This window comes from Salvelinus alpinus, chromosome 14 (genome assembly GCF_045679555.1).
Source record: "Salvelinus alpinus chromosome 14, SLU_Salpinus.1, whole genome shotgun sequence".
NCBI classification, from domain to species: Eukaryota; Metazoa; Chordata; class Actinopteri; order Salmoniformes; family Salmonidae; genus Salvelinus; species Salvelinus alpinus.
This window is the reverse complement of record NC_092099.1, coordinates 33360748-33378123: the sequence shown is the minus strand read 5'-3', so window position 1 is coordinate 33378123 and position 17376 is coordinate 33360748. Positions and strand designations below refer to the sequence as shown.

The 17376-nt window shown below is 41.4% G+C and overlaps 1 protein-coding gene across 3 annotated transcripts; it reads right to left on the bottom strand.

The window, feature by feature from the left end:
* Positions 1-6100: 6100 nt before the first annotated feature.
* LOC139538809 (high-affinity choline transporter 1-like) lies at positions 6101-16278 on the bottom strand. 3 transcript variants are annotated; one of them, XM_071341265.1, is made up of 9 exons: positions 16078-16278; positions 15105-15424; positions 13962-14075; positions 13098-13253; positions 12746-12894; positions 12458-12601; positions 12169-12322; positions 11058-11275; positions 6101-10590 (listed from the first exon to the last, which is right to left on the bottom strand). In XM_071341265.1, the coding sequence occupies exons 2-9, from the start codon at positions 15286-15288 to the stop codon at positions 9937-9939; spliced, it is 1773 nt and encodes a 590-aa protein (XP_071197366.1). In that variant the 5' UTR covers positions 15289-15424; positions 16078-16278; the 3' UTR covers positions 6101-9936. The 3 variants fall into 3 exon arrangements, with proteins under 3 accessions (XP_071197366.1, XP_071197367.1, XP_071197365.1); XM_071341266.1 differs by having other exon boundaries at positions 15105-15313; XM_071341264.1 differs by having other exon boundaries at positions 15105-15342; positions 16078-16277.
* Between the last annotated feature and the right edge of the window lie 1098 nt (positions 16279-17376).

The window sequence follows — 17376 nt, the reverse complement described above, 5'->3', positions numbered from 1 at the left end:
TGATGACTCCTTGCTGTCCCCAGTCCACCTGGCCGTGCTGCTGCTACAGTTTCAACTGTTCTGCCTGCGGCTATGGAACTACTACTACTACCACCATTACTACTACTACCATTACTACCACTACCATTACTACTACTACCATTACTACTACTACCACTATTACTACTACTACCACCACCATTACTACTACTACTACCATTACTACTACTACTACCATTACTACTACCATTACCATTACTACTACTACCACTACTACGTCTACATCCACCATTACTACTACTACCTCCATTGCTACCACTACCATTACTACTACTACCATTACTACTACTACTACCACCATTACTACCACTACCATTACTACTACTACTACTACCATTACTACTACTACTACCATTACTACTACCGTTACTACTACTACTACTACCATTACTACTACTACCACCATTACTACCACTACCATTACTACTACTACTACCATTACTACCACTACCACCATTACTACTACTACCATTACCATTACTACTACTACCATTACTACTTCTACTACCACCATTACTACTACTACCACCATTACTACTACTACCACCATTGCTACCACTACCATTACTACTACTATCACCATTACTACCACTACCATTACTACTACTACTACCATTACTACTACTACCACCATTACTACTACTACTACTACCATTACTACTACCATTACTACCACTACCATTACTATTACCATTACTACTACAACCACCATTACAACTACTACCACCATTACTACTACTACTACCCTTACTACTACTACTACCATTACTATTACCATTACTACTACTACCATTACCATTACTACTACTACCATTACTACTTCTACTACCACCATTACTACTACTACCACCATTGCTACCACTACCATTACTACTACTATCACCATTACTACCACTACCATTACTACTACTACTACCATTACTACTACTACCACCATTACTACTACTACTACTACCATTACTACTACCATTACTACTACTACTAGCACCACTACCACTACTACTACCATTACTACCACTACCATTACTATTACCATTACTACTACAACCACCATTACTACTACTAACACCATTACTACTACTACTACCCTTACTACTACTACTACCATTACTACTACTACTACCATTACTACCACTACCATTACTACTACTACCATTACTACTACTACCACCATTACTACTACTACTACCATTACAACTACTACTAATACCATTACTACCACCACTACTACCACCATTACCTCTACTACTACCATTACTACCACAGTTACTACATTTACATTTACATTTAAGTCATTTAGCAGACGCTCTTACTACTACTACAATTACTACTACTACTACCATTACTACTACTACTACTACCATTACTACTACTACCATTACCACTACTACTACCATTACTACTACTACTACTACCATTACTACTACTACTACCATTACTACTACTACTACTACCATTACTACTACTACTACCACCATTACTACCACTACCATTACAACTACTACTACCATTACTACTACTACTACCATTACTATGACTACTACCATTACTACTACTACTACCATTACTACTACTGTTACTACTACTACGACTACCAATACTACCACTACCACCATTACTACCACTACCATTACTACCACTACCACCATTACTACTACTACTACTACCATTACCATTACTACTACTACCATTACTACTACTACTACCATTACTACTACTACTACCATTACTACTACTACTACCATTACTACTACTACTACTACCATTACTATTACCATTACTACTACAACCACCATTACTACTACTAAAACCATTACTACTACTACTACCCTTACTACTACTACTACCATTACTACTACTACTACCATTACTACCACTACCATTACTACTACTACCATTACTACTACTACCACCATTACTACTACTACTACCATTACAACTACTACTAATACCATTACTACCACCACTACTACCACCATTACCTCTACTACTACCATTACTACCACAGTTACTAGTTCTACTACTACAATTACTACTACTACTACCATTACTACTACTACATTTACATTTACATTTAAGTCATTTAGCAGACTACTACTACCATTACTACTACTACCATTACCACTACTACTACCATTACTACTACTACTACTACCATTACTACTACTACTACCATTACTACTACTACTACTACCATTACTACTACTACTACCACCATTACTACCACTACCATTACAACTACTACTACCATTACTACTACTACTACCATTACTACGACTACTACCATTACTACTACTACTACCATTACTACTACTGTTACTACTACTACGACTACCAATACTACCACTACCACCATTACTACCACTACCATTACTACCACTACCACCATTACTACTACTACTACTACCATTACCATTACTACTACTACCATTACTACTACTACTACCATTACTACTACTACTACCATTACTACTACTACTACCATTACTACTACTACTACTACCATTACTACTACCATTACTACTACTACTACCACCATTACCACTACTACTACCATTACTACCACTACCATTACTATTACTATTACTACTACAACCACCATTACTACTACTACCACCATTACTACTGCTACTACCCTTACTACTACTACTACCATTACTACTACTACTACCATTACTACCACTACCATTACTACTACTACCATTACTACTACTACCACCATTACTACTACTACTACCATTACTACTACTACTACTACTACCATTACTACCACCACTACTACCACCATTACCTCTACTACTACCATTACTACCACAGTTACTACTACTACTACTACAATTACTACTGCTACTACCATTACTACTACTACTACTACTACCATTACTACTACTACTACTACCATTACTACCACTACCATTACTACTACTACTACCATTACTACTACTACTACTACCATTACTACTACTACTACCATTATTACTACTACTGCCACCATTACTACCACTACCATTACTACTACTACTACCATTACTACTACTACTACCATTACTACCACAGTTACTACTACTACTACTACAATTACTACTACTACTACTACCATTACTACTACTACTACTACCATTACTACTACTACTACTACTACCATTACTACCACTACCATTACTACTACTACTACCATTACTACAACTACTACCATTACTACTACTACTACCATTACTACTACTACTACTACCATTACTACTACTACTGCCACCATTACTACCACTACCATTACTACTACTACTACCATTACTACTACTACTACCATTACTACTACTACTACTGCCATTACTATGACTACTACCATTACTACTACTACTACCATTACTACTACCGTTACTACTACTACTACTACCATTACTACCACTACCACCATTACTACCACTACCATTACTACCACTACCACCATTACTACTACTACTACTACCATTACCATTACTACTACTACCATTACTACTTCTACTACCACCATTACTACTACTACCATTACTACTACTACTATCATTACTACTACCGTTACTACTACTACCATTACTACTACTACCACCATTACTACCACTACCATTACTACTACTACTACCATTACTACCACTACCACCATTACTACTACTACCATTACCATTACTACTACTACCATTACTACTTCTACTACCACCATTACTACTACTACCACCATTGCTACCACTACCATTACTACTACTATCACCATTACTACCACTACCATTACTACTACTACCATTACTACTACTACCACCATTACTACTACTACTACCATTACTACTACTACTACTACCATTACTACCACCACTACTACCACCATTACCTCTACTACTACCATTACTACCACAGTTACTACTACTACTACTACAATTACTACTACTACTACCATTACTACTACTACTACTACCATTACTACTACTACTACTACCATTACTACCACTACCATTACTACTACTACTACCATTACTACTACTACTACTACCATTACTACTACTACTACTACCATTACTACTACTACTACCATTACTACTACTACTACCATTACTACTACCATTACTACTACTACTACTACCATTACTACTACTACTGCCACCATTACTACCACTACCATAATAGTAAAAAGAAAGAAAAGCCTTGAACTGTACAGCATATCCAATGTCATTCAATTGTGTTAGTCTGTTAAGTGCATGGGCATGAGTTATTCCTCTGTGATGTTAGCCTGAAGGGGGTGTGAACAGAAGTGGAGTCCAATGTTCACCAGTATTTCCCCTAGTGATTTTCCCCGAGTGATTTCTATTCTAGTAGTAGTAATGGTAGTAGTAGTAGTAATGGTAGTAGTAGTAATGGTAATGGTAGTAGTAGTAGTAGTAATGGTGGTAGTGGTAGTAATGGTAGTGGTAGTAATGGTGGTAGTGGTAGTATTGGTAGTAGTAGTAGTAGTAACGGTAGTAGTAATGGTAGTAGTAGTAGTAATGGTAGTAGTCGTAGTAATGGTAGTAGTAGTAGTAATGGTAGTAGTAGTAGTAATGGTAGTAGTAGTTGTAATGGTAGTGGTAGTAATGGTGGTAGTAGTAGTAGTAATGGTAGTAGTAGTAGTAGTAATGGTAGTAGTAGTAGTAATGGTAGTAGTAGTAGTAGTAATGGTAGTAGTAGTAGTGATTTCTATCAAGGCTGCCAGCAGCAGCATTCTATTGAGATCTTCACACACACAGGTACAAATGTAGCATCTTAATTTGATAACCCTGTTGCCGGAGAACAGTCCTGCAATCCTACATCTGTACGCATGCACATAAACTCACACCATCAGGCACACCACCCACTGTGTCTGTGTTTAATTATCCTGATGGAGTGGGGTGACCTTGGTTTTCCCAGTACTCTGTGATGAGTTCATGGACCAGGGGTCGAGGGGAAAACAAACAGTACCCTGTCTGTTGCTATTTCACACCCCAACCAAGGTTGTTGAAATGAATGAGCTAACTGGATCAGGGGCCAGATGGGGTCAGGGCATGGGAGGAGGTCTTGTATTCAGGTCAGTGTGGAGCATCAGGTCAGGCGTGTCAGTGGTCTGGTTTGGCATTACAGAAGGCCGTCAGGGTGTGTGTCTGTCTGTTTGGCATTACAGAAGACCGTCAGGGTGTGTGTCTGTCTGTTTGACATTACAGAAGGCCGTCAGGGTGTGTGTCTCTCTGTTTGGTATTACAGAAGACCGTCAGGGTGTGTGTCTGTCTGTTTGGCATTACAGAAGGCCGTCAGGGTGTGTGTCTGTCTGTTTGGCATTACAGAAGACTGTCAGGATGTGTGTCTGTCTGTTTGGCATTACAGAAGACCGTCAGGGTGTGTGTCTTTCTGTTTGGCATTACAGAAGGCCGTCAGGGTGTGTGTCTGTCTGTTTGGCATTACAGAAGACCGTCAGGGTGTGTGTCTGTCTGTTTGGCATTACAGAAGACCGTCAGGGTGTGTGTCTGTCTGTTTGGCATTACAGAAGACCGTCAGGGTGTGTGTCTTTCTGTTTGGCATTACAGAAGACCGTCAGGGTGTGTGTCTGTCTGTTTGGCAGGAGAGTGCTTCATCTGGGGTTCTGGAGAAAGGTTCTGGAGAAAGACCACCACAGAATATAATAACCATCACTGCTGTCAGAGCTGCCAATCACACACACGCACGCATGCACGCACGCACGCACGCACGCACGCACGCACGCACGCACACACACACACACCCATATTGGCATATCAGCAGAGAAATCAGTCTGTCTTTTTACTGTTCACTAAAAAGTGGGTTTGATGTCCTGATTGGAGATCACAGAGCTAGGGCTACACATAAATACCAACAAAATCACTGGAGCTGAATAGATTGTTTAGAGAGTAAAGGGAAGACCGTCATGTTGTTAGCCAGTCTGGCTTACCGTGGTGCGTTACCCAGAGCTATAGAAGCAGCCAGTCAGCACTCTCTTTATACTAGCTGTTTACAGCTCTCATACCGCACTGGTTATATGGAATACACAAAAACAATGAAAGACAAATGATCAATGTGATAAATAATATAATTTATTTACCTCACATATTAATCACCATCATTTTACAGACACTGCATAAATAAAGAATTATGTAGCTGTAATTTCACCTCACTAAACTGATAAATAATTGATAATGTTGCATTGAAACGTATATTCCATTTGTTCATATGCTGACTTTGTTGGTATATACATGTATCACACAAAAATATAAATTTCCATTTACAACATAGAAGCACATTTAGTATAGCCAGCCGAGCAACTGACGTGATTATGTTTTTTATTCTTTCATTTGGATTTGATTTTCCAGTGATACTGTAGAACATAAGACAGCATGAAGCCGGACTCCTGGTTGAAGGAGAGGAAACTTTACATTCACATTACATTCTAAACAGACTGCCTGACACACAAGTCCACTCTGACACTTTGCATAGCATCAGACCAGCTCCCAATACTACCCAAATTAAGGCCATAATTCAAACAGATTCAAACAGATTCAAACTATATATTAAGACCAGCAAATGTTTACTAACAAATACTATTTGAGAGGAGTGAATCAGAGAACAGAAATACTCAACAACATCAAAACAACAACCACATTTCCCATCATCATCTCAAATCTGCATTTTGACATGTTTTCTCTGACCAACCTATTGGTCAACAGACCTTCCTCAGCGTTTAGGGCTGGTTCGAGGCATAAGAGACATAAGTTTAGGGCCCCTGGCTGCTAGGGGGTCCCCCCACAAATGTTTGTTTTTTTAAAGGAAGTCAGTCAGGGTCTCAACTTACTATTGACAGAATAATATAATACACCAGGTGCAATTTTGAATTTTGGTTGTGCATCAGCATTTTTTTCTTCTTATGTCAGTTCACTGACTACATTTCCATCCAGCCATTTCATGAGCATGAATTACCTGACGCATAAAAAAGTCACGACTGGGCTGATGGAAACATGAAATGCCGATACAATTTTATAAATGCCAACAGACAATGTGTTCGTTCGACGTGGTGTGATCTTTTTGTGTCTGTAAAATGAATTATGTGAGAAATGGCAGTGGAAGCGCCTTTATGCGCAAATATTGGTATAATAACCATCCTATCAAAGTAAACTTGGAGTGACGCAATGATATATTGTGTGGTCCTCCCACTAGGACTCGGAAAATCATGCAGTTATTAGGCTGCAGTTGAAATAAGTTATGATGAACTTCACACAGTGGTGAATGTGCAAGGTGAGGAATTTGATGCTGAGTTTCCCAAAAATATTGAGGGTCTTCTTCTGGTGACATGATCGATTCCTGGCTGCCGTTTGAAAAACCCACTCTTATCCATAATAATCTCATAACATAGGTAACCTACCTGCACTGTATCTGCCAGCTGTTGGCTAGAGCTCATGTGCCAAGACTGGAGTGGATACATTATATACCTCAAAAGGTTTTGTGACAAAACCATCAGTAGAGTTGAAAATGCGATGGAAACCCATCTAACTTAACATTTTCATTCGGTACGGTTAAATGGAAATTTAACCACAAAAGTTATTTTTATCTGCATTACGTCACGCACAGCATTTTATCCGCAAAAAGTAAGTTTAATGGAAACACATCTCTGGTGCAAAAATAAGCATATTGTTTTATGCAGATTTTAGAATATCTGCATGAAAATCTGTCAAATTGTATGGAAACCTAGCTACTGACAGCCACTCAGTTAGCCATGTCAGCTAACAATTTTTAGAGTGGTAGTTAAACTTGTCAGCTATCTAAACTTGTAGTAATCATGGCCGAATACCGAATGCCCAGGGGCCCTGACCTCCAGCGGGCCCCCATTGATTTTGTTTGGCATTCTCAGTCAGATATCATATTAACATGGCATAAGTCATTACAAAATGTGTAGAATTGCAGGAAAATTGCTTTAAAACTGCAAAAATATCTTTCCACCCCATGGCAAAATGGATAAAATTGCAGAAAATGTGCTGTAGAACTGCAAAAAAATCTCTCTGCCTCACGGCAAAATGTGTACTTTTGCATGAAATGTGTTATAAATTGGAACATTTTCTCTACACTCCATGGCAAAATGTGTAGAATTTCAGGAAATTAAGTTTAAAACATAAATCATGGGCCCCCCAAAAAGCTAGAGCCGGGCCCTGTCAGCGTTCACCTATCAAACTGTAACAACTGTGATAACAGAAAGGTAGCTTATTCACTCAGCATAGGACCTGCTCGGCTTCCAATCATTACAACCACCGATACCAAAACAACCAGTGCTGTTCTTTTCCTGTCTCAGCTCATAACCAGCTTGGAACACCAGTCAAATGTTCTCGGGGCAGGCGGACAGAACGGACAGAGCAGAATCGAATCGTTCGTGCAAACGGGTTATTGATACAATCCCTGGAGGGGCAATCTCAGCCTCCCCAAACCCCTCTGCCGCTCTGCTGCTGCTCTGCAGTCAATAACAGTTTAGAGAAGGTAACAAACGATTATAGGGCCCATCTCAAATGGTACCCTATTTCCTATATAGCACACTACCTAACCTTATGTGGCTCTGGCCAAAAGTAGTGCACTATATAGGGAATATGGTGTAATTTCAGATGCAGATGGATGAAAACCACAGCTAGGTCCACTTTCAACCAGTATAGCCATTAATACAGTATTTGTATGTCTTGTCACCTATATTGCTGACACACTGTAGTTTCTCAGTAAAACTCTGATGTAAGATTGAAATATAGCAAGTGTTCCCCTCAAACACAACAGCACAGTATTGAACCTCTACACCTGCAGAGAGGAGTAATTTGGGACATGGACAACATCGAATAGGATTTGATTTTCTCTTCTCAGCTCTGTTCAAATCCAGTTACTATTAAAATACTGTTAACACGGAGTATTCTGAACTGTACCAGGTAATTGCGTGTAAATTAGATTATGAGCACACAACATAAACACAGACTGAAATGTTTTTGCTATCAAGATTAAAAACAATCAACAGTTTGGAATGATTTGTAATGACATATATATATTTAAAGCATGGACCCAAAAAACAGTATTGCTCTATAAGTAAGTTAATTCTAAGCAAATTAGGAAATATTCTAAATAAATAAATAAAATAATCTAAAGCTGATTTCAGACACATAGCTAATGGATATTAATTTGTTCATGCACACACACATGTACACCCTGACGTACACACACACGTACACACGCACGTACACACGCACATACGTACACACACACACACACACACACACACACACACACACACACACACACACACACACACACACACACACACACACACACACACACACACACACACACACACACACACACACACACACACACACACACACACACACACACACACACACACACACACACACAATTAAGTATTGCATTATTCTCATCTGGCATCCATCTCAGAGCTCCCTATTGAAACAGACAGAAAGTTATATTTTATACCATGATTACCTTACCTTTATAATGACTCCATTTACTGTAGCAGCACTGAGAACAGAAAACTAAAATGGCAGTGGCATTTGATTCACAGAGAGTCAGTCAGTGGTTGATATGATGAGAACACGACGGGGCTGGATGGCTGGACACACCTGGTCTGGGCCTGGGTTCAAGGATCTACATCAGGGCTGGCTAACCCTTCTGCTGGAGAGCAATTGGTATGCAGGCTTTTGCTCCAGCCCTACTGTAGCACACCTGGTTGAGCTATTAAAGATCCGGATGAGCAGCTGATTAGTAGCGTCAGGTATGTTAGAGCAAGGCTGGAGCAAAATTCTGCAGGAGGGTAGGTCCCCAGGAGGGCTGGTTCTAGTCAGTTCTGGGTCTAGGTCTGGCTCTGGGTCCTGGTCTCTACTCCTGGTCGTTGTTTAAGGACTCGGGGCTGGACTCCTCGTCGTCACTGAGAGCCTCTGTGTTCGTAAACGTCCCGGCCAGTGAGGTGCTGAGGTGCGTTTTGACCGGCGCCATCTCTGACAGGATGATGTTGTCACTACTGACCAACGTGGTCTTGTCCATGATCTCCTTACTGTGTTTGGACACCACAGCATCCATGAAGTCATACTTATGAGACAGAGTCCCAGACTCAAACAGGTACTTGAGCAGGTAGGAGAAGGCCACGTTACCCAGGAAGGAGGCCAGCATGGAGACCGTTTTAAAGGGGAAGCGCTGCTGGATGAAGTACTCCACGTCTCCAGTCAGGTGGTGGATCTTCTCCTGTTGCACCCAGCCGGGGTAGTAGATAAAGGGGGGTAGTTTGAGGTAGGGCTCCCCTCCGCCGATACGCAGCAGCAGCCCGAAGACGTAGCCGGCCACCGAGCCGTACGTGTTGGTTCCCTTGATGAAGAGCACGCTGAGCAGCTGGGGGAAGATGATAACATAGACCAGGTCGGAGCTCAGGTACCACAGGCCGTATACTGTCCCTGTGAGCAACGCCATGGCCGTGGCCAGAGCTCCGAACACAAAGATGGTGATACGCATCACCCACACGATCTCACGGTCTGTCGCCTATGGGGGTTAAGGAGAAGGAAAGGAGGAGGAGGGACAAGACTGTTTCAGTTTCTTTATCTTCTGTTTAATGTATTTGAATATGTGCAAATAACCTATGTGAACATTTAAATAAATAAATAAAACATTGTAGTTTCTGTTAGATATTCATTTGTGACACAAACCTACATATTGAGTATTTAGATTTGAATATCTGGCAGTGATTTATTCCCTGAAGGACCCAGCACTGGACCAGAAGTTTTGGGGCAAAAAGTTATTCAGAAACTTTAGATATGGACTTTAGTGTTTAATGTTTGTATCTGTGTGCGTTTGTGTACTGTGTGTTTACTGTGTGTTTCCTGCGTGTTTACTGTGTGTGTGTGTGTGTGTGTGTGTGTGTGTGTGTGTGTGTGTGTGTGTGTGTGTGTGTGTGTGTGTGTGTGTGTGTGTGTGTGTGTGTGTGTGTGTGTGTGTGTGTGTGTACTCACAGACTGTCTGAAGGCCAGCTGGTAGATGTTTCTGGCGAACATTGAACTGGCTGAAAGGATGGAGGAGTCCGCTGATGACATCACAGCGGCAGACACCGCCCCCAGACCGAAGAAGGAGATCCAGGGTGGGCACAGGTGCTGCAGCACGATGGGCAGGATCATATCTGATTGGTCCTTCTCTTTGGGAGGAATTGCCCCGTATGTAGTCTGGTTCCAGTCTGCGGAATACAACAGACATAGTAGTTTACGTACTTTCGGGCCAAAATGTATATGGGCAGGGTTTATCAAATGTATATGGGCAGGGTTTATCAAATGCATATGGGCAGGGTTTATCAAATGCATATGGGCAGGGTTTATCAAATGCATATGGGCAGGGTTTATCAAATGCATATGGGCAGGGTTTATCAAATCCGTACATACAACAGATGTGATTCAATCTGTCTGTTAGAAAATATCTCTAGTCTCGAAGCCATATTACGACACTATTCTGAACGTTGTCATTTCATCAGTGAAGACAGGAACTGCATGTATCTCAACAGGCAAGATACAGCTTCTCAACAGAGGAATAAATTACCACAACATCAGAACATAAATCTGCCATCTGAGTACCTCATCTCCCCCTCCATTCTACCACTTCCCCCTTCCCCCTTCTCCTCACTCGTCCGTGTCAGTCCTACCCCTAGTCAGTCAGTCTCACTCTCCTTCTCACTTCTGGACTTAAACAAACAGCTGTTGATTAACAGTGACTTTGATGAAGAATCTTCAGATCAACCTAATTAATTAGTCTTCCTTCTGATGTAATATTGACAGAAATCACATCTCCTAATGAATCCCTCTTCATGCTGTATGACAGGAGCCGTCTGGTGTTGTTTACATCCCACTGTATCCTGCCTGCTGGTGTATACATCTGAGCTGAGCTACGTTGTTAGCTAATAGAGAAAGATGGGGCTTTTGATCATACTTCCCATTAGTAAATGTGAGTGGATTCATGGATATGAACAATGTAATGAATGAGAAAATATGTGTGAGACAAATGTTTGTGTGTGTGTATGTGAGTGCCTGTGTATATGTGAGTGTGTGCGTGCCTGTGTGCGTGTGTGTGTGTGTTTACCTGTGGAGGCCCCTATCGCTCCTATGAGGACGGAGGGGACAGCCATGACCAGGCAACCAGCGGCAGCGATGAAGGACAGAACCTGGGCGTACGTAGCTGAAGAGGCAGAGAGAACCCGTTGAAAATACACCTGCCACGGAATCCCCCCCAACATCTAGGGACAGAAACACCACAGTCAATACACAACAAACCAACACACAGCTTTATAATGAATACATACTCCAAACATAAGCATAATTACATTATAGTCAATAGAATTGACTGATGATTATAGTGACTGATGACATACCAGAAGACAGAAGTTGTCGATCCACATCCAGGTGTCTGCTGAGTCTATCTTACCCAGCCAGGGTGTCTGGTACACAGCCTCTTTAGCTGTCACACTGATGCTTGACACCGCTGGGTTGGACAGGGCAAACGGCACACTGACCCACTGAGAGAGAGCGAGAGAGAGGGGGGGGGGGTTTCAGCACCATGATCAGCGCTGGAGAGTACATCATCCTGCGGTGCTCTACAAAGCCATTTTTTTGCTGGAGTTGTATGGCAAAGGAGGAAGTACCCTTTGTGTTGGACTCACCAGTCCCAGGAAGATACAGAAGAGCTGCACCACGTCAGTGTAGGCCACAGAGTATAGGCCTCCCACCAGGGTGTAGAAGATGGCTATCAGGGCTGAGATCACCACCGACATGTTGATGTCAATGTCCACAATCACACTCAGAGTAGCTCCTAGACAAAACACAGGGACACACACACATCAGCAGCAGGTATGAAGTCAGGTCTGATGTGTCAAATAAATAAACATGTGGTGCTACAGTCTAACACCTGATTATTGAAGAATGTATAGCGTATTAATTTTCCTCATCTTTCCCTTTTCAATAAAGATTTTTCATTTGAATAATGAGTTAAAATAGTATGGTTCCCAAGCCTACCCAGGGCTGACAAGATGGCGGCAGACCAGAAGATCTCCCCCATGAGCGCGGGAATGAAGAGCAGCCCCCCCATGCGCTTCCCATATATCTGCTGGAACGGGTCCAGCATGGTGACGTAACCCCTGGAGCGCATGGGCTTGGCAAAGAACAGGCCACCTGGAGCACGAGAGAGACACCATTAACCAACATCGTCATTGAGTTACTGGGCTGTCCCACAAAATGATTAGTGATTCATTTTAAGGTTAAAAAAACAACCACAACCTGTGCCTCATTTTAATGTCAACCCTGTTACATGAAGTGAACTCTTGTTTTACTATGGTGAGAAACAATGAACATCTAATAGTCAAATCATAGTGTAAAAGCAGGTGAGCTGGTTCTACTATTTTTGGCCCTTTTCTGGTGTTTTGTGGTGAAAAATGGAGAGGGTCGAGCATAACACGTCAACGCTGTTACCCATAGATAGCCAGGCTAGAAATATTCTCACAATTTAAATGATTTGTAAAGCTGGCATTCAATGACCCCTCCCTGTTGCACACAACATGCTGCCATTCCCCCTTTAGCAAGGGGATTTATGGCTGATATAAGATGCAATCTTTAACACTGTTACAGTCAACCCTGTCACTATATTTGACACTTAGGCTAATAGGCACTTACTATAGTATTTTTTATATTTAACCTCTTGAGATGGGAAAACTCGTTTTTTATGAAGTTGAACAGAATGTACAAATTTGGTGAAATAAAACTATTTTTTTTCTCTCAACGTTACACTATACTCAAAAGGCACCAAATTGGTGGAACAACAGTACTATGTACTACCCTTCATTGATGATGATGAATCCCAACACAATTGGTTAGTGTCCTTACCTACTACCAGACTGAGGGCGTATCCAAAGGGAGCCTGCGCCCAGGCCAGGCCGTAGTCAGGCAGGTAGACATACTCTGCCGTCCCGTTGATGTAGCCGCCGCCCACCCATGTAGCTGGAGGAGAGGTTCATCACATAGTTAAAGATATATAAAAAGATTTAACACACATTAATAAGCGTGTCTAAAAAATGTTTCAAATTGTTGAGATGTCTTTATAGTTTTATGTTTTTCATAGACTTAATTTTAGAGCCACATTGTAGCCTTCAAATCAACCACACAACTAATATCCAATCATACAATGTCAAATCTAGTACATTTAGTCGAATAAATCACAGAACGTTAATAACCTAGTTGTTATTCCCAGTTAAAAAGCTAATGAATATATCAGGAGTGGTAAGTTATGAAACGCTTCACATAGATCAATTAGGCTACCATTATTTTCATGAGTATTTCTGTAACTGGCGGAAAATAAATAATTGATGACTTTTCGCTCCTATAGAAGCCTGCACCTCCGGGGTCTGTTATTAAAATAGCATCAAAGAGATGAGTTAGGAAATGCTCTGGGTCTTTAATTAACTCTGGCGTCAATTCATGTTGTTCTCACTAAAACAAGGGAATAATTCTGATAATGAGACGGCGTGCATTTACAATAGCCTGTCGATACATTGTGTTCTCCAACTCGATACAACAGCTGTCTTTGAAATGTAGGTAATTGATTTTCGCGATGCCTATCGCAACAATTGATAAAGGTCCGTGCGTAAAACCGGTCCGCAGTGCTGGTCTGACTGCTGTGTTGGGAAAAACAGTCACACAGGCATTTGTCTTATTACGTCAGTTTCCATTGTGTCATGAGGAACATGATTGATTTCAATTTCCCCATCACTAAACTGTCTCTAAAGTTGACAGCGGAAATATTTGGAAATAAAAGCAAGGTGCAATTCCTCTCCAACAATTCAGTCAATTTAGGAAGAAGTCTACATTTAAATGTAAACCATCCTCATAGGAAACAATGGTAGGTTTTCAAATCATTAATTAAATGTTGTTTCACTGATTTCAAAACTGAGTTGGCCTGGTCCCAAGCCAACCCAGCCCTGCCACAATCTCTCTCCAATTCGCGAAGTCTCCAGACATGTCACAACTCACCCGTCATGGTAAATCCACCGACGAACAACCCAATGTCCCTCCCGCCCACCATGATGGTTTCACTGCGGTCCTGGCCCTCCGACACCCCAGAGTTCTTGTTCTTCCACGCGGCCCATATCCCCACGGCCAGAATAAGCAAGTAGAAGATCACTATAGCCACGATCCCCTCAGCGTGGACGGCCATCCTCTTCCACTGCCGTGATCAGTCTCTGCGTGAGGAACGGTGTTTCATTGAGACCTGCGTCAGGGATGGAGAGGAAGAAGCCACTCAGCCACTCCCGGTAAAGTGGTCATCAGACGCACAATCAAACGTGTATCTTCTGAAGACAAACAGATGTAAATGTTTTATTACTTAATTGGCTGAATAATAATTAGTTGAATTTGTATTGGCTATAATATTATTTGACAATTTGAGCTCTCTCTCTTTCCACTCCTTTGTTGAAGATTTTGTGGACTGTTTTATTTACATGTTGACCAAAATCATGTAGGCTACATAATACACCCACGAATGATTATGGGTTTAACAATCATGTTTAAAGTAAAACAGTGATTGTGATTGTAACCATGTTTTATCAGATGTAGAAAAGGCTATGTTCTACAGCGGTTTCACATGTGCGTAAAAGGCGCATTACGCATCCCGGAGCGCGCGCCCTACCAGGAAAATAAAGTGCTGAGACATTTTAACTGGATGGGTCTTTCGTGCCACACCACCAAAATCAAATCACTTTTCAGGTTTAATTCTTGCTGACGGCAGGATTTCAGGAGCGGCTAAAGCAGTAATTTCGACTTCCTTTCAAAGACCCGCCGATCTCTCACGCACACCTTTATACGTAATTTCAGCTAATGGCTTCTACTTTAATTTAATGAAATCTGAGTCGACAGTTAATTAACAAACCGGTTACATATATGTAAAGACAATTGTTTGGAGAACGAGGAAGTACCCTATCCAGGACACAGTGTGTGTTCCTCCTACCTTTATAGTTGGCTCTTAAATGGACGTCGGGCGGTGGTTGCAAAAGTGCGACCAACTGGGTTTCCAGAGAATAATGGGTAAGATCCTGGTAGGAAAAATCTTAGAAGTCAACAGTAATCCACGCCACCCGTCTGTAGTTCTCCGGTGTGGTTTATGAGAGGAATTTCCGTCAGAGGGGGGTGGGGGTGCTGAAGGGGAGTGGTGGGTTTGGTTTATCAATAAGGGTGACAGGTTGTGTAGAGGCAGACAGTGAAGGTCTTCCAGGAAAGGACAGGAAAATAACTAATTGGTAATGGCATGACGCACACCCAGGGGAGAGATGTCCTCTAAAACGTCCGGTTTGAATGGACCCCGTTAACTCTCCAGGTTACATTTAGACGTGATTGACGTTCACACAGGCGCCTGTTGAGTGGAAATGAAAGCACTGTGCTTTTTTTTTACGCGGGAGAATATTGAGATAGTGGGCGGTTAGAATGCTGGATGGATGGCCTTGTCTTGCTACATCCAGTAACATTTAAATTATTTATTTATCTGGTAAAACATGCAGGATAGTGTCTAACATTATAGCCATGGGCAATAGGAAAGATAATCAATCAGATTAAACCTTTTTAAACATAAAATGCATAAATTAGCCTGTACACCTACACCAGAGTTCCCCAACTGGCGATTCGATCCGCGGCGAGGGGGGAGGGGAGGGGGGACAGAAAAACACCAGGAAATCATCTCCACGTGATTTTAATTTTGGTAATTTGTTACCAAATATTCCCACGGATTATAGAGAGACGTGATCGTATACAAATGTAAGCAAGGTTTGACATTATTATGTTTTAGTCAAATATATTGTGTGGGCTTTTTGCAGTCAATTTGCAGTCTATAAATGATTTAGAATTATGTTCAGGCCCCGACCATCCGCTCTAGGTGATGATCCCTGACCTACACCGACATCGTGCTACTTTCAGTGTGCATTGAGTAGCTCTGCGTGGTGTGCGTCAACTATTTGGAGATAGCTAATCAGGGATTTGGAGTATAAAGTCGCAATTGTCCGATTGTTGTTGTCCACGGTACTGAAATTTGGAAACAACCACTTCCATCCAATCTACACTGTAAAAAGAAAAGGTTCCTGGGGTATCCTTTAGGGGTTCTTCAAATTGAAACTGTGGTGGAACCCCTAGAAGTTCTTTGAAGAACACCTTTTAATTTATCCCCAAAGAACCATTTGAAGATCGTTTTGGGGTACGTTTTTGAACTACCCCCCCTCCCCTGTTCTTATTATTATTAATAATATGCATAACAATAACA

Bases quoted from the DNA above. Each gene is read 5' to 3' on its own strand.
- LOC139538809 (XM_071341265.1), bottom strand. From the start codon at position 15,288: ATGGCCGTCCACGCTGAGGGGATCGTGGCTATAGTGATCTTCTACTTG. The intron at 13,254-13,961 runs GTAAGGACACTA...CTCGTGCTCCAG, and splicing joins CGCCCTCAGTCTGGTAGTAG to GTGGCCTGTTCTTTGCCAAG. The intron at 12,323-12,457 runs GTATGTCATCAG...TTCTGTCCCTAG, and splicing joins TCGACAACTTCTGTCTTCTG to ATGTTGGGGGGGATTCCGTG.